We start from the raw sequence: 22,094 nt of genomic DNA, 5'->3' as shown, positions 1-22,094 counted from the left end.
CCTCACAAACACACCCCTAACAGAGCAACAACAGCAAATAACCCCTCACAAACACGCACCCCTAACAGAGCAACAACAGCAAATAATCCCTCACAAAGAATAGGCAGGCAACAGAGGTTAATAAACCCACCGAAATTAACTAATAGGACACAGGTGTAAAAAAAAACAAAAAAAAACAGACAAACGAAAAGGAAAAATGGATCGGTAGCAGCTAATAGGCCCGTCGACAACGAGGACCGCCGAGCGCCGCCCGAACAGGGAGAGGAGCCACCTTCGGTGGAAGTCGTGACAGAGATCCTCTGTTTTTTGACACCACACTACACAAAGTCCTGCAGGCTCTAGTTTTATCTTATCTTGATTATTGCCCAGTCATATTGTCAAGTGCTGCAAAGAACGACCTAGAAAAACTGCAGCTGGCCCAGAACAGAGCGGCACGTCTTGCTCTTCACGATAATCAGGGGGCTAATATCAATACTATGCATGCCAGTCTCTCTTGGCTAAAAGTTGAGGAGAAACTGAGTGCATTACTTCTTCTTTTTATAAGAAATAATGTGTTCAATTCCAAATTGTTTGGATAGTCAACCTACTCTAGTAAAGGGATTCAGAGGTTCTCTAGTAAAGGGATCCCCAAATTCAAGAAAGCAATTCAATTCAAGAAAACGTTTGATTGCTCAAGTGAACAGCAAACCTGGTTTAAAAAAAACAGATGGAGCAACACCTCACGGCACAACTCCTCTCCCCTATTTGACGTAGATATCTTGTGTGTACAGTATGTGCTGATATGTAGGCTATGTGTGACATTTTAAATGTATGTAGTTCTGACCTTGAGCTGTTCTTCTCGATTAATGTTCTGTATTATGTCATGTTTTGTGTGGAACACAGGAACAGCTAATGGAGATGGAACTGCATTCATACACATTACATACCACTGAAGATAGTTAAGACATGTACAATAAAAGCAGCGTAACAGCCTCCTTACTGACTGTGCCCAGTGTGCTGCGTTTTGGTCACATGGTTTCTGTCTGAATGGGGAGAAAGTTCTGCTGATTTCAAGCCAGTAATGAGCTGTGTTATCCTGTTATCACAACTCTAGGGTTTCTTTTATCACCACCGTGCCACCGCTTCCCGTGTCTGTGTGCCCGGACGACGGGCTGCCTGCCTGCCGCTGTGCACCCAGACAGACGCCGTCTTGTCCCGCATTCTTTCTCTGAAAAGGACCCTCCTGCTATCTTCTCCATGGAGGCAGAGATTTGGTTACACAGACAGAACTAAATAGGCTGCCATGCCTGCTTTATGAAAGCATTGTTAGGTCTACCTCTTCTTGGCAGGGGTTGGTTGGTAAGTCCTAAACCTAGGCACTAACATGCAGAGTGTCTTCCGTTCATACCACACTGTCTTCATGCACACTTAGCTCATCTGAAAAAGGTTATGAATCAGCGTGAATGGATAACATATATATGGCAATGTAGTGTGATAAACCCGATGACTGTTTCTTCCTCCCCTATGCTTTTCATTAAGCAGCTCTTTCCTCTGAGATTGGTCCATAGGGTCAATTTCGAGATCCAGCTCTGCTGATGAAAGAATGCCCTAGTCATCACAGACTCAGGCTGCATCTTAAATGACACCCTATTCCCTACATAGTGCACTACTATTGACCAGAGCCCTATGGGAACTATAGGGAATAGGGTGCCATTTGGAGTGCCCACTTACATAGTTTGGTGGAATAACTAGCTGTCCACACAAGAGGGGGACGTGTGACACCAGCAGAGCAGGAATTCAACAGGAGAGGATCTAGCTTCGCTCATTGAAAGGAAACAGACAAATGCATTTGAAGATGTATTGGCTCTGGTTCCTCTAACTGGTACTGTCATCCCATTATCTCCTCCTCTTCCTTCACCCCTCCCCATGCAGTAGGCTAGTCGTTGGTCCGGAGCTGGGGCCCAACAGACCCTATCCCTACAGCTGCATGGGGAACTTGGAAGCATTCCTCGGGGGTAAATAATAGCAGGATTAGCATCCTCTCGTTTACTTTTAGGAGATAGTCTTACATTTAAAAAGAGGATTAGGGAAGGAGGGACAAAATACCCAGCTGTGATCACTGCTCGCGCTAAATCGGGAACTCCACCAACCGGAGCTGAGTTGACACTCTTGAACTGGGGTGTGTTGTTTGGGATTGTGATGAGTGAAGATGTCACACTCTTTAAGAGGATCCCTTGTGTGTGTATGTGTTTTCAAGTTTGAAATTCAAGTTTCAGTTTTATTTTCTATCGTGAATACGTTAGAATACATTGGAAATATTACCACTTAAACTGTCTCTCTGTGCAGTACTGCAGACATGGGAAGTGTGTGAACAAGGAGCTGGACCTGCGGCCGGTCCATGGGGAGTGGGGCCCCTGGGGGCACTACAGTGTCTGTTCCAGGACCTGTGGAGGAGGCACCAGGAGTACCTCCAGAGACTGCAACAACCCTGAGTAAGACTGATTCTGACTCGTGCAAAACACCAGGAGACTTCAACAAACCTAACTAATCAGCCAAAACACACCAAATTGAGACAAATTAAGTCAAAACACACCAGGAGTAGCCAGTCAAAGCAATAACTCACACCTTGAGTAAGAGCTCTGATTAGTCAAAACAAACCAGGAGTAACAGTCAAAACAATGCTACACCTGAGTAACAGTCAAAACAATACAACACCTGGGTAACAGTCAAAACAATACAACACCTGAGTAACAGTCAAAACAATACAACACCTGAGTAACAGTCAAAACAATACAACACCTGAGTAACAGTCAAAACAATACAACACCTGAGTAACAGTCAAAACAATACAACACCTGAGTAACAGTCAAAACAATACAACACCTGACAAACAGTCAAAACAATACAACACCTGACTAACAGTCAAAACAATACAACACCTGACTAACAGTCAAAACAATACAACACCTGACTAACAGTCAAAACAATACAACACCTGGGTAACAGTCAAAACAATACAACACCTGACTAACAGTCAAAACAATACAACACCTGAGTAACAGTCAAAACAATACAACACCTGAGTAACAGTCAAAACAATACAACACCTGAGTAACAGTCAAAACAATACAACACCTGACTAACAGTCAAAACAATACAACACCTGAGTAACAGTCAAAACAATACAACACCTGACTAACAGTCAAAACAATACAACACCTGAGTAACAGTCAAAACAATACAACACCTGAGTAACAGTCAAAACAATACAACACCTGAGTAACAGTCAAAACAATACAACACCTGAGTAACAGTCAAAACAATACAACACCTGACTAACAGTCAAAACAATACAACACCTGAGTGACAGTCAAAACAATACAACACCTGAGTGACAGTCAAAACAATACAACACCTGAGTGACAGTCAAAACAATACAACACCTGAGTGACAGTCAAAACAATACAACACCTGAGTGACAGTCAAAACAATACAACACCTGAGTAACAGTCAAAACAATACAACACCTGAGTAACAGTCAAAACAATACAACACCTGAGTAACAGTCAAAACAATACAACACCTGAGTAACAGTCAAAACAATACAACACCTGGGTAACAGTCAAAACAATACAACACCTGGGTAACAGTCAAAACAATACAACACCTGGGTAACAGTCAAAACAATACAACACCTGGGTAACAGTCAAAACAATACAACACCTGGGTAACAGTCAAAACAATACAACACCTGACTAACAGTCAAAACAATACAACACCTGACTAACAGTCAAAACAATACAACACCTGACTAACAGTCAAAACAATACAACACCTGACTAACAGTCAAAACAATACAACACCTGACTAACAGTCAAAACAATACAACACCTGGGTAACAGTCAAAACAATACAACACCTGGGTAACAGTCAAAACAATACAACACCTGGGTAACAGTCAAAACAATACAACACCTGAGTAACAGTCAAAACAATACAACACCTGGGTAACAGTCAAAACAATACAACACCTGGGTAACAGTCAAAACAATACAACACCTGGGTAACAGTCAAAACAATACAACACCTGACTAACAGTCAAAACAATACAACACCTGACTAACAGTCAAAACAATACAACACCTGACTAACAGTCAAAACAATACAACACCTGACTAACAGTCAAAACAATACAACACCTGAGTAACAGTCAAAACAATACAACACCTGAGTAACAGTCAAAACAATACAACACCTGAGTAACAGTCAAAACAATACAACACCTGAGTGACAGTCAAAACAATACAACACCTGACTAACAGTCAAAACAATACAACACCTGACTAACAGTCAAAACAATACAACACCTGACTAACAGTCAAAACAATACAACACCTGACTAACAGTCAAAACAATACAACACCTGGGTAACAGTCAAAACAATACAACACCTGGGTAACAGTCAAAACAATACAACACCTGGGTAACAGTCAAAACAATACAACACCTGGGTAACAGTCAAAACAATACAACACCTGGGTCAGAAAGAATTACAAACAAAGCCTGAGGACATACTTGGCAAAACACATTTCAATCAAAGAGTCAAAGCCTGTGTGAATGTCAGTCATGTTTTAATCAAGTTATTTTGCCGTAATGTTTCTTCAGGCCCCGGAATGGAGGAAAGTTCTGCGTGGGTCGAAGGATGAAGTTCCGGTCCTGCAACACTGAGCCGTGTCCCCGAGGACAGAGAGACTTCCGCGAGGAGCAGTGCTCTCAGTTCGACGGCAAGCACTTCAACATCAACGGTCTACCTCCCACCGTCCGCTGGGTGCCCAAGTACAGCGGTAGTGAGTACCCTCTATTGGAAAGTGTCTTTGTGTCCTTTAAAAGAACTACCATGTATAAAACTCCATGTATTATTAGTGGGAGTACTCACTGTACTAGCAGTTACACCATGATAACACCAAGCCTCTATGATAACAGTTGATAACATTATATTATAGCATTCTACTACCCTATACCCTACACTACACCTATGCTCCCTCACAGAGCTCAAAGAACCGGACTTCAACTGTCAGAAGGTCCACCACGCCTAATTGAGGGCTAGGTGGGGTTAAGGTGTCAATATTTTTTTGAATGACTTAAAACATGGCTCTGGTTCTTCTGTCTCCTTACCCCACTCCCCATTGTGTCCTGGTAGGTAGACTAACTGTACTGTTGGTTTTTGGCTCAGTACAGGCAAATTCTGTCAGTGTGTTTTCCCTCAATGCTCTGCGTAGTCATGATAGGAACAGACATGAAAAATGTACAGAGTAATCAACACTTGAGAAGCATACAGTACTAAAATATATGCTCCTGGATAGCTTCCCTCTTCTATACCTCACGCATTGTAATAATTATAGTGATGGCTTGCACAGCTGAACGAGTTGCCATTTGGCAAAGGAGACAGGGCTTTAGTGCAGGGTTTAAGATTTGGAAGAAGTAACCGCGAGCTATCACAATACAATGTTATGCAAGCACACTGACCAAGCACAGAGTCCAAAATGGTGTCAAACAGAATGGGGAGTTTTCTAAACAACTGATACAAATGCAGTTATTTCAGCAAAGCGAACTGCTGACCCTTGCAAAAAATGTTAACTATTGTACTAATGTACTATTGTAGAGAATGACATGTTTTTGAGTTTGTAGACCTATTTTGTGAGGGCTTTGCTAACTGTAGATTGTTGTTGTTGTTGCCATTATTGTTTTTGTTGTTATTTGACATTCATGATATCATGTCATGTAAAATGATTCATCCATAGTTTTGTCAGTATATATATGTCACAGGAGGTTGGTGGCACCTGAATTGGGGAGGACGGGCTCGTGGTAATGGCTGGAGTGGAATAGGTGGAATGGTATGAAATACATCAAACACATGGTTTCCATGTGTTTAATACCATTACATTTACTCTGTTCCAGCCATTATTTTGAGCCATCCTTCCCCCAGCAGCCTCCACTGATGTATATCTCACCATACAGTCATCTTCCAATGGGTGTTTTTCCTCTGTAGTTCTAATGAAGGATCGGTGCAAGCTCTTCTGTCGGGTTGCCGGGACGATGGCCTACTATCAGCTGAAGGATCGCGTCATCGACGGCACGCCGTGTGGCCCAGACACCTACGATATCTGTGTTCAAGGCCTCTGTCGGGTAACTGTGTTTCCTAACATCATACTGTGTATCAAAAATAAGCTAACTTACAAACTGATATATGTTCTCTCAGATGTCTGTCTATATCAGCATATCACTAACAATGTTGTGACATACTGTATCAGAGTATGTACACACACAGACAGACAGACAGACAGACAGACAGACAGACAGACAGACAGACAGACAGACAGACAGACAGACAGACAGACAGACAGACAGACAGACAGACAGACAGACAGACAGACAGACAGAAACAGAGAAAGCTTTAGTTTTGCGGTGTTGGATTGAGTATATAAACGTCTATTTTTAGTGCAGGATTGTGACCACTGATGGTTGACATAGCCCTTGGTGTGACCCCCTGTTTGATTGCTGTGTCTCTGTGTGACCCCTTGTCTGATTTGTGTGTCTCTGTCTGTTTCAACAGCAAGCAGGCTGTGATCATGTGTTGAACTCCAAGGCGAAAAATGACAAATGTGGAGTGTGTGGAGGGGACAACTCCTCCTGCAAAACCCTTGCTGGGACCTTCAACGATGCTGAGTATGGTAAGCCTGGCTGCCTTTCTCTTGTTTCCCTGTATTCCAAAGTACGTTAGCAGGTATTAAACACTGTTTACAACAACAACTGTCTATGAACAGTTGAAATGCAATATACAAATTACATAAAGATGTTTGCTATGCTAAACTTGCTAAACTAATTGACACTTGGACAATGCACAAATGACAACAGAATTATGACACAACTTTTGGATGCTAGTGAAGGGAGTGAACATTTTCCTTTCGCTTTGGGACAATGCTTTGCATAATGGATATTCTGAATAAGTCTCCAAAACCTGTTGAAAACGTCAGTAAACTCTAGAAGTTCTCAAACTTAACTCCGACCCAGCGTGACCCCCTTGAACTCATGATTAGTAGGATGTCTCTTCCCGGGCCAAGCACTGATTACTTCAAATCCCCTTCAAGTCTGAGCTGCAAAATAACAAAATAAATTAGCATAAATGGTTGTGGATTTGGCTCAATATTTACTCAATATTTATTTTGCTATTTGCTTCTCTTCATCTCATCCTCTATCTGTCCAGTCCTCTGCTTGTGTTTCCAAACCAAGTTTAGACCAGGATGACATGAATGAGAACTCAGCCCAGCCAGGATATCCCTGGTCCAGCATGGTCCACTCCTCTCCCTCTCTTCATCTTCTCCCTCTCTCTCTCTTCTCTCTCCTTCTCCCTCACTTGTCCCTCTCTCTTTCTCACCTCCCTCCGTCATCTCTCCCTCTCTCTTTCTCCCTTTCCCTCGACTCCTTCCTCTCCCTCTCCATCCTCCTCTCCCAGTCCATCTCCCTCTTTAGCCAGTTAACAGTGTAAACAGCTAAATGAGGAGAGGAGAGCCACCAACCCAGGGGTTTGAGGACGTCACCCAGAGCTAAGGAGACAATAATGATTTGTTTTATTCATTTAGCTCCTTTACCCAGATCCCAAGCTGTAACGCTTGGACACATTGAAAGTTGAAGTAACCTATGGCTTACCCTTTGCAACTAACTAAATTAGCGTATGTACAGTAAAAACCATTTAGAACAGTGGTCTCCTAGTCTTCTTCTCCCTCGGTAGAGTGCTGTGTGTCTGTCTGCCCGTCATGAGGTAGACCTCAGCTTTCCCAGGGTGCACCAGGGGTGTCTCTCCTGGAGAACTGTGTTTGCATTCCGCGGTCGCCCTGTGGTTGCGTTTTAGATTATGTGTGTGGTGAACGGTTGCATTGGGGGCTTGAAGGGTCTGTGGATGAGCTGTGGCTTTCTCTAAGGGGGACCTGGTCTGCGGTCTACACAGTTCACCCACTCCTTGTACTTATGTGCTTACTCTGTCTTGACAGGTTAGAGAGGGAATTTAACATGCTACTTAAAACCTAACAGCACATAAGAGACAAGAGTTTTCTTATGGACATTCCTAAGCAATTGTTGTTTATCTTTTAGAATTTAGAACAAAAAGTCTATTTTTTTGTTGTTGTTGATGCTGTAAGACTGGAAGCTGCAGCCTTTTCTTGTGGTGCCAGAGTGACTGTAGCATATAAGGGTTATGGGCTTATTCCTTTGACTTCAAAGAAAATGCACTTCAATCAACAATAGTGACCACCGAACGTAGATTGAGTGATAAAGTGTGTGGCTGGCCGGTCGGTGTGACAAGACATAACCTTTACTAGTGCTGCCCCCGAGTGGCCCAGGCACTTCTCTCTCCCTTCACCCCCTTCTCTTTCCCCCTCTCACCCTTCTTTTCGTCCCCTATTTTCTCCTCCTCTCTCCCATCTCTTTAATCCCGTTCTCTCCAGCCACTTTCTCCCCTCACTCCAATATCTCTGTTCTAACCCTAACCCCCCACTCCATTATCTCTGTTCTAACCATAACCCTCTCCCCCCACTCCAATATCTCTGTTCTAACCCTAACCCTCTCCCCCACTCTAATATCTCTGTTCTAACCCTCTCCCCCACTCCAATATCTCTGTTCTAACCCTCTCCCCCCACTCCAATATCTCTGTTCTAACCTTCACCCCCACTCCTATATCTCTGTTCTAACCCTCTCCCCCCACTCCAATATCTCTGTTCTAACCCTAACCCTCTCCCCTCACTCCAATATCTCTGTTCTAACCCTAACCCTCTCCCCCCACTCCAATATCTCTGTTCTAACACTAACCCTCTCCCCCCACTCCAATATCTCTGTTCTAACCCTAACCCTCTCCCCCACTCCAATATCTCTGTTCTAACCCTCTCCCCCCACTCCAATATCTCTGTTCTAACCCTCTCCCCCCCACTCCAATATCTCTGTTCTAACCCTAACCCTCTCCCCCCACTCCAATATCTCTGTTCTAACACTAACCCTCTCCCCCCACTCCAATATCTCTGTTCTAACCCTCTCCCCCCACTCCAATATCTCTGTTCTAACCCTAACCCTCTCCCCTCACTCCAATATCTATTTTTTATATTTTTATAATGTTATCTTTATTTAATAATGACGGCCTACCCTGGCCAAACCCGGATGACGCTGGGCCAATTGTGTGCCGCCCTATGGGACTCCCAATCACAGCCGGATGTGATACAGCCTGGAATCAAACCAGGGACTGTAGTGACGCCTCGAACACTGAGGGGCGGAACCCATCTCTGTTCTAACCCTCTCATTTATCCTCAATCCAATATCTCTGTTCTAACCATCTCTTCTCCCCTCACTGCAATATCTCTGTTCTAACCATCTCTTCTCCCCTCACTCCAATATCTCTGTTCTAACCATCTCTTCTCCCCTCACTGCAATATCTCTGTTCTAACCATCTCTTCTCCCCTCACTCCAATATCTCTGTTCTAACCATCTCTTCTCCCCTCACTCCAATATCTCTGTTCTAACCATCTCTTCTCCCCTCACTCCAATATCTCTGTTTTAACCCTCTCCTCACCCCTCACTCCAATATCTCTGTTTTAACCATCTCTTCTCCCCTCACTCCAATATCTCTGTTCTAACCCTCTCCTCACCCCTCACTCCAATATCTGTTTTAACCCTCTCCTCTCCCCTCACTCTAATATCTCTGTTCTAACCCTCTCCTCTCCCCTCACTCTAATATCTCTGTTTTAACCCTCTCCTCACCCCTCACTCCAATATCTGTTTTAACCCTCTCCTCTCCCCTCACTCCAATATCTCTGTTTTAACCCTCTCCTCTCCCCTCACTCCAATATCTGTTTTAACCCTCTCCTCTCCCCTCACTCCAATATCTCTGTTTTAACCCTCTCCTCACCCCTCACTCCAATATCTGTTTTAACCCTCTCCTCTCCCCTCACTCCAATATCTCTGTTTTAACCCTCTCCTCTCCCCTCACTCCAATATCTCTGTTTTAACCCTCTCCTCTCCCCTCACTCCAATATCTGTTTTAACCCTCTCCTCTCCCCTCACTCCAATATCTCTGTTTTAACCCTCCCTCTCCAATATCTCTGTTTTAACCTCTCTCTCAATATCTCTGTTTTAACCCTCTCCTCTCCCCTCACTCCAATATCTCTGTTTTAACCCTCTCCTCACCCCTCACTCCAATATCTCTGTTTTAACCCTCTCCTCTCCCCTCACTCCAATATCTCTGTTTTAACCCTCTCCTCACCCCTCACTCCAATATCTCTGTTTTAACCCTCTCCTCTCCCCTCACTCCAATATCTCTGTTTTAACCCTCTCCTCACCCCTCACTCCAATATCTGTTTTAACCCTCTCCTCTCCCCTCACTCCAATATCTGTTTTAACCCTCTCCTCTCCCCTCACTCCAATATCTCTGTTTTAACCCTCTCCTCTCCCCTCACTCCAATATCTCTGTTTTAACCCTCTCCTCACCCCTCACTCCAATATCTCTGTTTTAACCCTCTCCTCTCCCCTCACTCCAATATCTCTGTTTTAACCCTCTCCTCACCCCTCACTCCAATATCTGTTTTAACCCTCTCCCCTCACTCCAATATCTGTTTTAACCCTCTCCTCACCCTCACTCCAATATCTGTTTTAACCCTCTCTCCTCTCCCCTCACTCCAATATCTGTTTTAACCCTATCTCCTCTCCCCTCACTCCAATATCTCTGTTTTAACCCTCTCTCCCTCACCCCTCACCCCTCCAATATCTCTGTTTTAACCCTCTCCTCACCCCTCACTCCAATATCTGTTTTAACCCTCTCCTCTCCCCTCACTCCAATATCTCTGTTTTAACCCTCTCTCTCTCTCCCCTTACTCCCCTCACTTCAATATCTCTGTTTTAACCCTCTCCAATATCTCTGTTCTAAACATCTCTTCACCCCCTCCAATATCCCTGTTCTAACCATCTCTTCTCCCCTCACTCCAATATCTCTGTTCTAACCATCTCCTCTCCCCTCACTCCAATATCTGTTTTAACCCTCTCCTCACCCCTCACTCCAATATCTCTGTTTTAACCTTCTCCTCTCCCCTCACTCCAATATCTCTGTTTTAACCATCTCTTCTCCCCTCATTCTAATATCTCTGTTCTAACCCTCTCCTCACCCCTCACTCCAATATCTCTGTTTTAACCCTCTCCTCACCCCTCACTCCAATATCTGTTTTAACCCTCTCCTCTCCCCTCACTCCAATATCTCTGTTTTAACCCTCTCCTCTCTCCTCTCCCCTCACTCCAATATCTCTGTTTTAACCCTCTCCTCTCTCCTCTCCCCTTACTCCAATATCTCTGTTCTAACCATCTCTTCTCCCCTCACTCCAATATCTCTGTTCTAACCATCTCTTCTCCCCTCACTCCAATATCTCTGTTCTAAACATCTCTTCACCCCTCACTCCAATATCCCTGTTCTAACCATCTCTTCTCCCCTCACTCCAATATCTCTGTTCTAACCATCTCCTCTCCCCTCACTCCAATATCTGTTTTAACCCTCTCCTCACCCCTCACTCCAATATCTCTGTTTTAACCTTCTCCTCTCCCCTCACTCCAATATCTCTGTTTTAACCATCTCTTCTCCCCTCATTCTAATATCTCTGTTCTAACCCTCTCCTCTCACTCCAATATCTCTGTTTTAACCCTCTCCTCTCACTCCAATATCTCTGTTTTAACCCTCTCCTCTCCCCTCACTCCAATATCTCTGTTTTAACCCTCTCCTCTCCCCTCACTCCAATATCTCTGTTTTAACCCTCTCCTCTCCCCTCACTCCAATATCTCTGTTTTAACCCTCTCCTCTCCCCTCACTCCAATACCTCTGTTTTAACCCTCTCCTCTCCCCTCATTCTAATATCTCTGTTCTAACCCTCTCCTCTCCCCTCATTCTAATATCTCTGTTCTAACCCTCTCCTCTCCCCTCATTCTAATATCTCTGTTTTACCCTCTCCTATCACCTCTTTCCACCTCTCACCTCTTCTCTTTCATCTCCTGTTTTGTTTCTACTCTCTTCTTCCGTCTTCTCTCTCACCGTTTCCCTCGCTCCTGCTCAGTCTCTCCTCTCCTCTTTCCTCTACCCATGTCAGCCTGTCATGGAACACAGACCCAGGGAAATTACAAGGCAAGCGCCGGGCCGGGGAGTAATTATATACTATTCTATGGGTGGGTCTCTCTCTCTCTCTCTCTTTCCATCCAGGTTACAACACAGTGGTGAGCATCCCTGCAGGAGCCACCAACATTGATATTAAACAGGTCAGCTACTCTGGGAAGTCAGAGGATGACAACTACCTCGGTGAGTTTGTGTGTGTGTGTGTGTGTGTGTGTGTGTGAGCATGAGTGATGCTATCACTGCTTAGCCATGGTACTTCACAGCAGGCCAATTCACTCACAGCCAGTTTATGGCTAATTCTTTCTAGCTATAGAGGCTTTAAATATGTTTATTGGTGCTTTAAATGGTGGACACCATACAATAGGTCAATGTGTTTTCCCCCGCTCCTCTATCAAAGGGCAGCCATTGGTCAGAACATGGTTATCCACCCAGTGACCCCAGCTGTAGGGACAGGCTGTTTAGGATGTGGGGTTAAAGGGGGTGAGGAAGTATGGACTAATACCAAACCACTAGTCATTTATACCAGTCAGAATGTACAGTTGAAGTCGGAAGTTTACATACACTTAGGTTGGAGTCATTAAAACTCGTTTTTCAACCTCTTCACAAATTTCTTGTTAACAAACTATAGTTTTGGCAAGTCGGTTAGGACATCTACTTTGTGCATGACACAAGTATTCTTTCCAACAATTGTTTACAGACAGATTATTTCACTGAGAATTCTCTGTATCACAATTCCAATGGGTCAGAAGTTTACATAGGCTAAGTTGACTGTGCCTTTAAACAGCTTGGAAAATTTCAGAAAAAGATGTCATGTTTTTAGAAGCTTCTGACAGGCTAATTGACATAATTTGAGTCCATTGGAGGTGTACCTGTGGATGTATTTCAAGGCCTACCTTCAAATTCAGTGCCTCTTTGCTTGACATCATGGGAGAATCAAAAGAAATCAGCCAAGACTTCAGACAAAAATTTGTCGACCTCCACAAGTCTGGTTCATCCTTGGGAGCAATTTCCAAACACCTGAAGGTACCACATTCATCTGGACTCTGGTATGATGGAACAAAAATAGAACTGTTTGGCTATAATGACCATCGTTATGTTTGGAGGAAAAAGGGGGAGGCTTGCAAGCCAAAGAACACTATCCCAACCGTGAAGCATGGGGGTGGCAGCATCATGTTGTCGGGGTCGTTTGCTGCAGGAGGGACTGGTGCACTTCTCAAAATAGATGGCATCAAGAGGGAGGAAAATGATGTAGATATATTGAAGCAACATCTCAAGACATCAGTCAGGAAGTTAAAACTTGGTCGCAAATGGGTCTTCCAAATGGACAATGACCCCAAGCATATTTCCAAAGTTCTGGCACAATGGCTTAAGGACAACAAAGTCAAGGTATTGGAGTGGCCATTACCAAGCCTTGACCTCAATCCTATAGAAGATTTGTAGGCAGAACTGAAAAAGCATGTGCGAGCAAGGAGGCCTACAAACCTGACTCAGTTACACCAGCTCTGTCAGGAGGAATGGGACAAAATTCACCCAACTTATTGTGGGAAGCTTGTGGAAGGCTACCCGAAATGTTTGACCCAAGTTGAGCAATTTAAAGGCAATGCTACCAAATACTAATTGAGTGTATGTAAACTTCTGACCCACTGGGAATGTAATTAAATAAATAAAAGCTGAAATAAATCATTTATTCTATTATTCTGACATTTTTACATTCTTACTAGGATTAAATGTCAGGAATTGTGAAAACTGAGTTTTTATGTATTTGGCAAAGGTGTATGTAAACGTACTTGTATGTGGAGGAAGCATGGCAGGCCCGGAGCCAAATGAGCCAGAGGATAAGGGATAGCTGGGAAAGCAAACAGTGTGTCAGAACGAGAGGAAACTGAATGTGTGTAGAAAAGGTGTTAATTAGAGCCATGTGTAGCCAGGCCAGATGAAAGTGGATAGGGGCTGGGTGAGATGGGCAATGGCTGTGTTTGTGTGTGTGTGTGTTAGCCAATGCATTTTTCTCACTGCTGGAGGGTGTAGGTGATGACTGCCAGAAGAGGTGTTTTTGTCATTGGCCATCACACACCATACACACAGGCAGTCAGGGGTTAACGAGGACTAGCTGGGGTCCTCAGCTGGTAGTGTGCAGACTTGAGTGTAAACAAAGTTGTGCCTAGAGACCTAATCACACACATTATTTCAACATGGGCTCTCTCACATTGTAATTACTACATATTTCACAGAACCATACTTCGTGTGTGTGTGGTGTGTGTGTTGAAGGGGTAGTTGGTGTTTGCTTGGTAGTGTATAAACAAGGGTTTGTTCAGCATGTGTGAGCTTGTCGTTTGTGTGTTTTTATGCACTGGTTTGTATTTCAAGACTGTGGTGCTACTTTGTTAGCATTGTAATGCCAATCGTAAAGAGAGTCACGCAGTCTAACTCCAAATGACTGCAATTCGGTGCCACCAATGTTTCAACATACCCCCTTGCAACAATGGCATTGCAGAACACTTTTGGTTTGAAGTCATTGAATGTTTCCATACATCTTGGAATGACAAAGCTACTTTCCCCCTCAAACGATTTTCCAAACCTGAAACCCAAAAAACTCAAAGTATTTAGCAAAGAAAGCAGTTTTTATCCAATGTCTTGAGGCAATATTTTCTTTTTATTATTTATTTTTCCACTTTTCGTTTGTTTCCTTTCAGCTTTATCTGACAGCCATTCTAACTTTCTCCTGAATGGGAACTTTGTGGTGGCCATGTTCAAAAGGGAAATCCCCTTCAAGGGAACTGTCATTGAGTACAGCGGCTCAGACACCATTGAGGAGCGCATCAACTGCACTGAACGCATCGAGGAGGAACTCATCCTACAGGCAAGGCCTCTCTTTGTCTCTCTCTCGCTCTTCTTTTTGTTTCTGCCTTTCTCTCTCTCTCTAGTGTTCCCTGTCCCCTCTCCACCCTTCCCCCAACTCTCCTTCTATATTGTTACAAGTATTTCCCATATCATTGTTGCCCTAGGTCCTGTGTGTGGGGAACCTGTACAACCCAGATGTGCGCTACTCCTTCAACATCCCCATCGGGGAGCACAGGGAACAGTTTGTGTGGGACCCCTCAGGCTCCTGGCTGGATTGTAGCCGCATGTGTCAGGGTAAGGTCTTAGTCGTCCATCCAGTTACCCATGTGTCAAGGTAAAGTCATAGTCATCCATCCAGTTTCAAGCTTCTCCTAGGACCAGGGGCTGAGACTTCCTGTGTCTCGCAGCACTCAGCATCATTAGCAGGATCCAGTTGAAGCAGTTTCATCCCATAAACCCTAATCCCATTTGGACTGGGACCCAATCGCAGAGAGTTAATTAAACAATTTAAAGGAGGGGGAAATGTGAACTTTGGCAGTCGATCCTAGCCAGATCGGATCTAATTCAAACATTCAAATCTTGCATGTGTGCATGTGTGTGTGTGTGTGTGTTTGTGTGTCCGTGTAGGTGAACGACAGCGCAGGACTATATGTGTGAGGAAGAGTGACCATCTGGGGGTTTCTGACCAGCGCTGTGAGCCTCTACCCCGTCCCAACGCTGCCACTGAGCCATGTAACACTGACTGTGAACTCAGGTAGATACACACACAACTTAACACACACACACTGTCACTATATATATGTTAAACAGACACTAACCCATATCGCCTGTTTGCAGGTGGAATGTAGCAGGGAGGAGTGAGTGTTCTGCTAAGTGTGGCCCTGGTTACCGGACCATGGACGTGCAGTGTATGAGGTACAGCTTGCTGAAGAGGCAGAGTGAGAGGGTGGAGGGGAGGGCCTGTTCTGACCTACCTAAACCCCAGGCCAGGGAGGCCTGCCACGGGGACTGTCTGCTCAAGAGCTGGCAGTACAGCGCCTGGTCCCAGGTCAGTAGAAACTATAGTCAAAGACACACATCATTACAATACCAGTTTTCATGATGTGATGCTATTGCACATTGTCTTGAAAAGCAGCCCATTTTTTTATTTAGTCTTCTCATGCATGACAGGTGTTATTATAAGTGGACATGTGATTTAGATTACAAGTAGTAGAGAGTATTTTGCACATGTTTGGTGCAGTGTTTTTGTTAGGCTTTTGTGCAGTACATGTTGAATGGTGAATCTAATGCTGAGTGTTGTGTGCATCATTCAGTGTTCTAAGACGTGTGGTCGTGGGGCCCGCACCAGGGACTCTTACTGTATGAACAATCTGGGGAGGAGACTGGTGGACAGGGAGTGCAGTGACTACCAGAGGATGGTCGCGGAGAGCTGCAACGACCAGGCCTGCCCTGACTGGTCAGCCAACGACTGGAGTGAGGTACGGGTCACACTTCACACACACAAACACGCACACACACAGTACACACACTCAACTACACACACACAGTGCAAACACACACATGCACACACATGACACAAATTCACACTGTTACATTCACATCAATAAACACTTCTATAAACACACATAAATATATACACACTTTATGAAGTATATGTGTATTGATGTAAACGCATCACATTTGCTCTTACATGCACACACACTTTGAGGATAACATTTTACACACACAATGTTCCTCCCCCCACACACACCCTTCATAACACATATACTTTATTAGTCTTCCTCCCTCACCCTGACCCTATCTCTCCTCCTGTCCCCTCCCAGTGCTTGGTGACGTGTGGGAAGGGGATGAGGCACAGGCAGGTATCCTGTAGTGTGGGGGTAGGAGAGGAGAATCTGAGTGAACAATTCTGTGACCCCAACACCAAGCCTCTAGCTGTGGGGAGCTGTGAGCTGCCAGATTGTGCCTCCTGGCAGGTTGGAGTCTGGGGACCGGTGAGTCCAGATGGATGGGTCTGCACGTGCCTGTGTCTGACAGATTCAGGTTCTCCTGTGGTTGAATCTTTGTGATTGAATAGGAATGAATGTGCAGGAATGAATGTTTAAGTGTGTAACATTGTAATGTGTGTTATTTATGTGTCTGGCTGCATGTGTGCTCTGCACATACATCCCCTTCCTTCCCAGTGTGTATCTGTGGTGTGTATCTGTGTGTGGGGTAAGATTTACTCCGACAGGATATGAGGGCAGAGTGAGAGCGCTAGGGGAGGAAATGACATCTCAAGTCAGAGCACACCACTCCAAAACTCACCACACTATCAGGTCCCCCCACTGCCTTAGAGGGAGGCGTACACACACAGACCCTGTAAGTCTGCTAGTCCAATACTTCCTCAGCCTATATACACGCACCTTGTCTGGTGTGCACAAGCCAGTATGGCAGGAATGAATGGATGAATGAATGTCTTTGACCATTCATTGACTCAACATGATAGTTCCATTGACAGAGCTGGTATACAGTATATATGGCTGTTCATTCCTGTGTAATTACAATCTACTGCCCAAATCCTGCAGCACTTCCTCTACCAAATGTGTGTACATTACAATTGGCTCAGAATAGGGCAGCATGGCTGGCCCTTGAATGTACACAGAGAGCTAATATTAATAATATGCACATCAATCTCTCCTGGCTCAAAATGGAGGAGAGATTGACTTGGAGGAGAGATTGAGGCATTGACATGTTGAATGCACCGAGCTGTGTGTTTGAACGACTGGCACACATGCATACCCCACAAGACATGCCACAAGAGGTCACTTCACAGTACAGAACAGACTATGGGAGGCACACAGTACTAAATAGAGCCATGACTACATGGACTCTATTACACATCAAGTAACTCATGCAAGCAGTAAAATTAGATTTTAAAAAACGGATACACATACACCTTATTGAACAGCGGGGACTGTGAAGCAACACAAACAGGCACAGACACATGCATACAAACACACAATACCATACGCACTATACACACACGTACACATGGATTTGGTGTTGTAGATATGTGGTAGTAGAGTTGGGGCCTGAGGGCACACCACTTAATGTGTTCTAAAATCTGTTGTGAATGAATTATATTTTTTATAACTGCCTTAATTTTTCCGGACGCCAGACTGAGTAGCTGCTGCCGTGGGGATCCATAATGAAGACACATACATTCATTTAGCAGATGTTCTTATCCAGAACGATGTAAAGGAGAATTGAGGGTTTAAGTGCCTTGCTCAAGGGCACATCAACAGATGTTTCACCTAGTCGGCTCAGGATTTGTACCAGCAACCTTTCAGTTACAGGCCCAATGCTCTGAACCACCAGGCTACCTGCCGCCCCACCAGGCTACCTGCCACCCCACCAGGCTACCTGCCGCCCCACCAGGCTACCTGCCGCCCCACCAGGCTACCTGCCGCCCCACCAGGCTACCTGCCGCCCCACCAGGCTACCTGCCGCCCCACCAGGCTACCTGCCGCCCCACCAGGCTACCTGCCGCCCCACCAGGCTACCTGCCGCCCCACCAGGCTACCTGCCGCCCCACCAGGCTTCCTGCCGCCCCACCAGGCTACCTGCCGCCCCACCAGGCTACCTGCCGCCCCACCAGGCTACCTGCCGCCCCACTAGGCTACCTGCTACCTGCCGCCCCCAGGCTAGGCCCCACCTGGCCGCCCCCACTAGGCTACCTGCCGCCCCACCAGGCTACCTGCCGCCCCACTAGGCTACCTGCCGCCCCACCAGGCTACCTGCCGCCCCACCAGGCTACCTGCCGCCCCACCAGGCTACCTGCCGCCCCACCAGGCTACCTGCCGCTCCGTTAGCAGAGATCTGGGGGAGAGGGTGGGTGTCTGGGAAGTAGTAGGGTTCAACTACATTAAGTTAGACTGCGCTTGGCTGGGCTAGACTATGTGAGCTGAGTTAAAATTGCATCCTTCCTTGAAGTAGAACACTGATCTGCCAAGGTTTTACTGTCAATCCTTTTGGAGCCTCAGGCCATCATCTGACCCTGTGTGTGTCTCTCCTGTGTGTGTTGTTGCAGTGTGCAGTGACGTGTGGCCATGGTTACCAGATGCGGGCTGTGAGGTGTGTGTCAGGGTTGTATGGGGACACAGTAGATGACATGAAGTGTAACGCAGCATCCAGACCCAGGGACAGCCAGGACTGTGAGATGGCACCGTGTCCCTGGGCCTCTCCTCAACACAGCACCGTCCACCCTGACACCTCTGGTCAGCTCCTCACACAGTGGAGATATGGCTCCTGGACCACAGTGAGCACTGCAACCGCGCACACGCACTAATAGGTTTATGAACACTCACGTACAGTAGCTCTCTCTGCCTCGCCATTACTACCCCTCTGACTGTACATGTCTGATTCACTGGTCTGTAGAATGCAGCACTGCTCAGCCTCACACCCTCACCCTGGTGTTTTGCATTGTTGCCCAGTGCAAATGAAAAAACAGATCTCTGTCTAAACAAGAGGCTTTGGTTTCAAACATGAATCTCAGTTTGTCTGTATGTCTGTCAGAGAGGCTGTGAGCTCGCATGTCAAAAGAGGAGGATAGCGCAAGTGTGGTCCCTCTGAAAAAACACACATACATTCCACTCAGGAGCGATACTGCCATCCTCTCGTGTAAAGTCATGGGCAATTTGGTGTAATTGATATGATTGTGATATTTACATGTGTATTTCAGATGGTGTCTTTAGATCTCAGTAGGTATTCACCCCTTGGTAAAGTTGACTCTGTCCTCCTGTTGAGTTTGCCCAGGTGCAGCTAGAATATCACCAGGTGAAAACCTCATGGAAGAGTCTGGTTAGAACATATAGAGACAGAGAGTACAAATGATTCATTTTAATGCATTTGTCACAGAGTGTCTGAGCTGGTGGCTTAAAATGTAACCTTTATAAGTTCATTGAAAATAGACTTGTTATGCACACATCTTCAATGAAACACATCAGCCAATAAGAGTTCATGTAAAGTGTGTAAGTGTGACACATTGTAACTCTAATCTTGAATGTTTGTGGGTTCCTCTGTGTGTCTGTCTCAGTGCTCTGTCTCCTGTGGGAAGGGGAAGCGTGCCCGCTATGTCAGCTGTCGGGACGCCCAGGGTGGAGTGGCAGACGAGTCCTACTGTGCCCATCTGCCCCGGCCCCCAGAATCCTCAGCCTGCTTCAGCTCATGTGGCCAGTGGAGCTCCCGGGAGTGGTCTCCTGTATGTTACAGTTGTTGTCATTTTTTAAACCCCATTACTTTTATAAGTATAAATATGCATGAGTAGCTATTATGTCTTTACTACTAAAATAATGCATGACTTATTAAAGTTTTTTGCTATGCTCTCTGCCCAGTGTTCAGTGATCTGACCTTGTGTCTATTGTTTCCCCAGTGTTCAGTGATCTGACCTTGTGTCTATTGTTTCCCCAGTGTTCAGTGATCTGACCTTGTGTCTATTGTTTCCCCAGTGTTCAGTGATCTGACCTTGTGTCTATTGTTTCCCCAGTGTTCAGTGATCTGACCTTGTGTCTATTGTTTCTATTGTTTCCCAGTGTTCAGTGATACCTTGTGTCTATTGTTTCCAGTGTCTATTGTTTCCCCAGTGTTCAGTGATCTGACCTTGTGTCTATTGTTTCCCCAGTGTTCAGTGATCTGACCTTGTGTCTATTGTTTCCCCAGTGTTCAGTGATCTGACCTGGTGTCTATGTATTCCCCAGTGTTCAGTGACCTGACCTTGTGTCTATTGTTTCCCCCCCAGTGTTCAGTGATCTGACCCCAGTGTGTCTATTGTTTCCCCAGTGTTCAGTGATCTGTTTCCCCAGTGTTCACCTTGTGTCTATTGTTTCCCCAGTGTTCAGTGATCTGACCTTGTGTCTATTGTTTCCCCAGTGTTCAGTGATCTGACCTTGTGTCTATTGTTTCCCCAGTGTTCAGTGATCTGACCTTGTGTCTATTGTTTCCCCAGTGTTCAGTGATCTGACCTTGTGTCTATTGTCTGTTCATTGTTTGTCTATTGTTTCCCCAGTGTTCAGTGATCTGACCTGTGTGTCTATTTCAGTGATCTGACCTTGTGTCTAGTGTGTTCAGTGATCTGACCTCCCCAGTGTTCAGTGATCCTATTGTTTCCCCAGTGTTCAGTGATATGACCTTGTGTCTATTGTTTCCCCAGTGTTCAGTGATCTGACCTTGTGTCTATTGTTTCCCCAGTGTTCAGTGATCTGACCTGACCTTGTGTCTATTGTTTCCCCAGTGTTCAGTGATCTGACCTTGTGTCTATTGTTTCCCTATTGTTTCCCCAGTGTTCAGTGATATGACCTTGTGTCTATTGTTTCCCCAGTGTTCAGTGATCTGACCTTGTGTCTATTGTTTCCCCAGTGTTCAGTGATCTGACCTTGTGTCTATTGTTTCCCCAGTGTTCAGTGATATGACCTTGTGTCTATTGTTTCCCCAGTGTTCAGTGATATGACCTTGTGTCTATTGTTTCCCCAGTGTTCAGTGATCTGACCTTGTGTCTATTGTTTCCCCAGTGTTCAGTGATCTGACCTTGTGTCTATTGTTTCCCCAGTGTTCAGTGATATGACCTTGTGTCTATTGTTTCCCCAGTGTTCAGTGATATGACCTTGTGTCTATTGTTTCCCCAGTGTTCAGTGATCTGTTGTGTCTCCCCAGTGTTCAGTGATCTGACCTTGTGTCTATTGTTTCCCCAGTGTTCAGTGATCTGACCTTGTGTCTATTGTTTCCCCAGTGTTCAGTGATCTGACCTTGTGTCTATTGTTTCCCCAGTGTTCAGTGATCTGACCTTGTGTCTATTGTTTCCCCAGTGTTCAGTGATCTGACCTTGTGTCTATTGTTTCCCCAGTGTTCAGTGATCTGACCTTGTGTCTATTGTTTCCCAGTGTTCCTTGTGTCTATTGTTTCCCAGTGTTCAGTGATATGACCTTGTGTCTATTGTTTCCCCAGTGTTCAGTGATCTGACCTTGTGTCTATTGTTTCCCCTTGTGTCTAGTGTTCAGTGATATGACCTTGTGTCTATTGTTTCCCAGTGTTCAGTGATATGACCTTGTGT

At 45.2% G+C, this 22,094-nt stretch overlaps 1 protein-coding gene across 3 annotated transcripts in view; it reads left to right on the top strand.

Moving 5' to 3' along the window:
- Window positions 1–22,094, top strand: part of LOC118401373 (A disintegrin and metalloproteinase with thrombospondin motifs 20-like) — a 147,375-nt gene that overhangs the window by 79,165 nt on the left and 46,116 nt on the right. For all 3 annotated transcript variants that reach the window (XM_035798833.2, XM_035798835.2, XM_035798834.2), the window contains 13 exons: window positions 2,326–2,471; window positions 4,645–4,826; window positions 6,029–6,165; window positions 6,593–6,710; window positions 12,254–12,349; window positions 14,860–15,026; window positions 15,172–15,301; window positions 15,635–15,761; window positions 15,845–16,055; window positions 16,321–16,485; window positions 16,831–17,001; window positions 19,080–19,307; window positions 20,085–20,249. In XM_035798833.2, coding sequence (XP_035654726.2) covers window positions 2,326–2,471; window positions 4,645–4,826; window positions 6,029–6,165; window positions 6,593–6,710; window positions 12,254–12,349; window positions 14,860–15,026; window positions 15,172–15,301; window positions 15,635–15,761; window positions 15,845–16,055; window positions 16,321–16,485; window positions 16,831–17,001; window positions 19,080–19,307; window positions 20,085–20,249 — 2,043 coding nt within the window. The remainder of the gene's footprint in view (window positions 1–2,325; window positions 2,472–4,644; window positions 4,827–6,028; window positions 6,166–6,592; window positions 6,711–12,253; window positions 12,350–14,859; window positions 15,027–15,171; window positions 15,302–15,634; window positions 15,762–15,844; window positions 16,056–16,320; window positions 16,486–16,830; window positions 17,002–19,079; window positions 19,308–20,084; window positions 20,250–22,094) is intronic.

The sequence above is a fragment of the Oncorhynchus keta genome, chromosome 22 (assembly GCF_023373465.1).
Source record: "Oncorhynchus keta strain PuntledgeMale-10-30-2019 chromosome 22, Oket_V2, whole genome shotgun sequence".
Taxonomy (NCBI): Eukaryota; Metazoa; Chordata; class Actinopteri; order Salmoniformes; family Salmonidae; genus Oncorhynchus; species Oncorhynchus keta.
Note: the sequence above shows the minus strand (reverse complement) of the source record. Positions and strands in the feature narration are given on the sequence as shown.